Genomic DNA, 2,588 nt, shown 5'->3' on the forward strand with positions numbered 1-2,588 from the left:
ATTACGTTACGCCAAAATTTTATGATATATTTTACTTGTTATTCATAATATATGCATGCTGAGTCTTTAGACTCACTAGACTTGATTGTTGTAGGTAGTGATGAGGACCGAGGGCGGGGACCAGTGAGCTAGCTTGGGTCGGCAGTAGTGGGAGATTATTTTATAAATGATGTTACATTAAACATTAAATCTTTTTATCAGATTATTTTATAAATGATGTATATTATTTATTTAAAGAGATAAATTTTAAATAATTCCGCAAATTTTCAAATACGAGATACGGGCCACTACAAGATCGACTTCTATTTCTGAGATTCGATATAATATACCAATGTCCGGGAACCGGGATTCCTAAACAAGACTAGATCAGAGTCGAGTCATAGATATGAGTTTGAGTTATAGTTTTATATCATTTCATGTTTCAGATTGATACATGTTATTGATAATTGTTATATGCTTTTATATATGTTTTAATATGATTGCATGCATACGTTGTTTATACTGGGAATATTATTCTCACCGAAATTATCCGGCTGTTGTCGTGTTTGTATGTGTGCATGACAACAGGTGGGACAGGATCAAGGTCAAGACGAGGATGAGAGACTACATTTTAGCATGGAGATCTGGGCCCAGAAGTAGAATAGGATTCAGCACTTGATATATAGTAGTTGAACCCTAGTTTGATTTTAATATAATAGTACAAGACTTTTACTTTTATGTTGATATTTGTATCAGATTGATTTTATTATGTTCCGCACTTGTATTTAAAAAACTTTAGACCCAAGTTTATTTAATTGATCCAATTATTCCCAAGAATGATTAAGATATGAAATAGCATCTAGGTCCCCACAGTTTTAGACCTGGATTCATGTCTGGCTCACATGAATCTAATAATGTTGGCGATCGATCATCCTTATTTATTTATTGTTTAATGTCATATTATGATATATGTGATATATAGTAGTATGCATGTATGTATATTATTAAATAATATAGTTGGAATGAATCAGGCAAACATACAAACTCGTGGCACGCGTTTTTAAAATAAAATGAATAGACGATTTTAAAATTTAAATCTCTTATTTTGAATATGATTCAAAATTTATGTCAAACCGTAAAAGTAAAAATTAAAAGAGTTTAATTTTTCCATTCCTTCCATCAACCGTGATTGGATGTTGATCGCACCCGTGGACAGTGTCTGGCTCATATTATTGGGGAGGCCTGGATGCCAGAAAGCTGTGACTTCCACCAGGTATATAATATGAATTGAGTAAAACTCCCATGACTTCGGCCAATATTATTGGAAGAATTCATGGCGATCGTTTACTACAATTCAATATTGATGGGTCGGTTTGACACATGAAAATAAACGGCGTCATATTATTGGGACCTTATTAAACGTGAGGCGAAACACGCGAAGGTTGCATAGGGATGCAATTGGATTCTACCTTTTAGAAATTATAATTAGCTGATATTATTCATGATTATAATTGGCTAATTGGAATCTACGTGTCCACTAAGGAAATATGATTTCCCTTTTTCATCATAGGGTGGTGGAAATGTCAAAATAGTGGGAGGAAAATTTATAAAATAAAATTTATATTTTATATCTTATAATTATTTTAAAATTATCAGTAACCATTATCTATTTTCATTTTTAGTATACTTACGATGACTACTCATAACCCGCTTTCAATCATTCTCGATCAAAACAAATTGGCTGGCCCTAACTATCATGACTGGTTACGAAATTTAAAGATTGTTCTGAACTCCGAAAGGATTGCATATGTGCTTGATAAGAAGCCACCAAATGAGGCAGCTCCTGATATCAGTAGGACTGAGTTAGCTAAGCTTGAGAAATGGTGGGACCACAATCTTCAAGCTAAGAGCTACATGTTGGCTTCTATGTCGAATGAACTTCAGAGGAGGTTCGAGGAGGCGGTGAATGCTGTTGACATTCACCTTCATCTGAAAGAATTGTATTATTTACAAACTCGTTGAGAGAGACATTCTACTGTTAAAGAACTCATCACTACACGCTTGCGAGATGGGACTTTGGTCCATGAGCATGGTGTTAGGATGATTGGGCTCATCGAGAAATTGGTGGGACTCGACGTGGTTATTCATAGTGAGATCTCGACTGATATTATCTCGATGTCATTTCCTGCCTTGTTCGATGGGTTTGTGGTTAATTTTAATATGAACAAGCTTGAGGCCACCCTTGAAGAGTTGGTCAATATGCTTACTAATTATAAGGCTGCAATTAAAAAGAAAAGCATGTTCCTCTAATGGGTTCTTCGTCCGGTACGAAAAATGGAGCCCCAAATAAAGGCAAGAAGCGTTCTGAACCTCTGAAGAATAGCAAGCCCAACAATAAGCCATACAAGAAACCAACTCCGGGGCCTACAAAGCCTGACAAGTCAGAACAATTCTATTTCCACTGCAACAAGCCTATACATTGGGGGAGTAATTGCACGGAGTATCTTGCCCAGAAGCGTTGTGGCCATGGTATGTTTTATATTGAAGCTAATGTTTCTATTAATTTCTCTTCTTTGATATTGGATACTAGATGTGGTTCTCATCTATGC

At 35.5% G+C, this 2,588-nt stretch overlaps 1 protein-coding gene across 1 annotated transcript; it reads left to right on the forward strand.

The window, feature by feature from the left end:
* The first annotated feature begins 1,671 nt into the window (after positions 1-1,671).
* On the forward strand, positions 1,672-2,289 carry LOC140824197 (uncharacterized). Its single transcript, XM_073185794.1, has 2 exons — positions 1,672-1,979; positions 2,079-2,289. The coding sequence occupies exons 1-2, from the start codon at positions 1,672-1,674 to the stop codon at positions 2,287-2,289; spliced, it is 519 nt and encodes a 172-aa protein (XP_073041895.1).
* Positions 2,290-2,588: the final 299 nt, after the last annotated feature.

This window comes from Primulina eburnea, chromosome 2 (assembly GCF_022965805.1).
Source record: "Primulina eburnea isolate SZY01 chromosome 2, ASM2296580v1, whole genome shotgun sequence".
Classification (NCBI taxonomy): domain Eukaryota; kingdom Viridiplantae; phylum Streptophyta; class Magnoliopsida; order Lamiales; family Gesneriaceae; genus Primulina; species Primulina eburnea.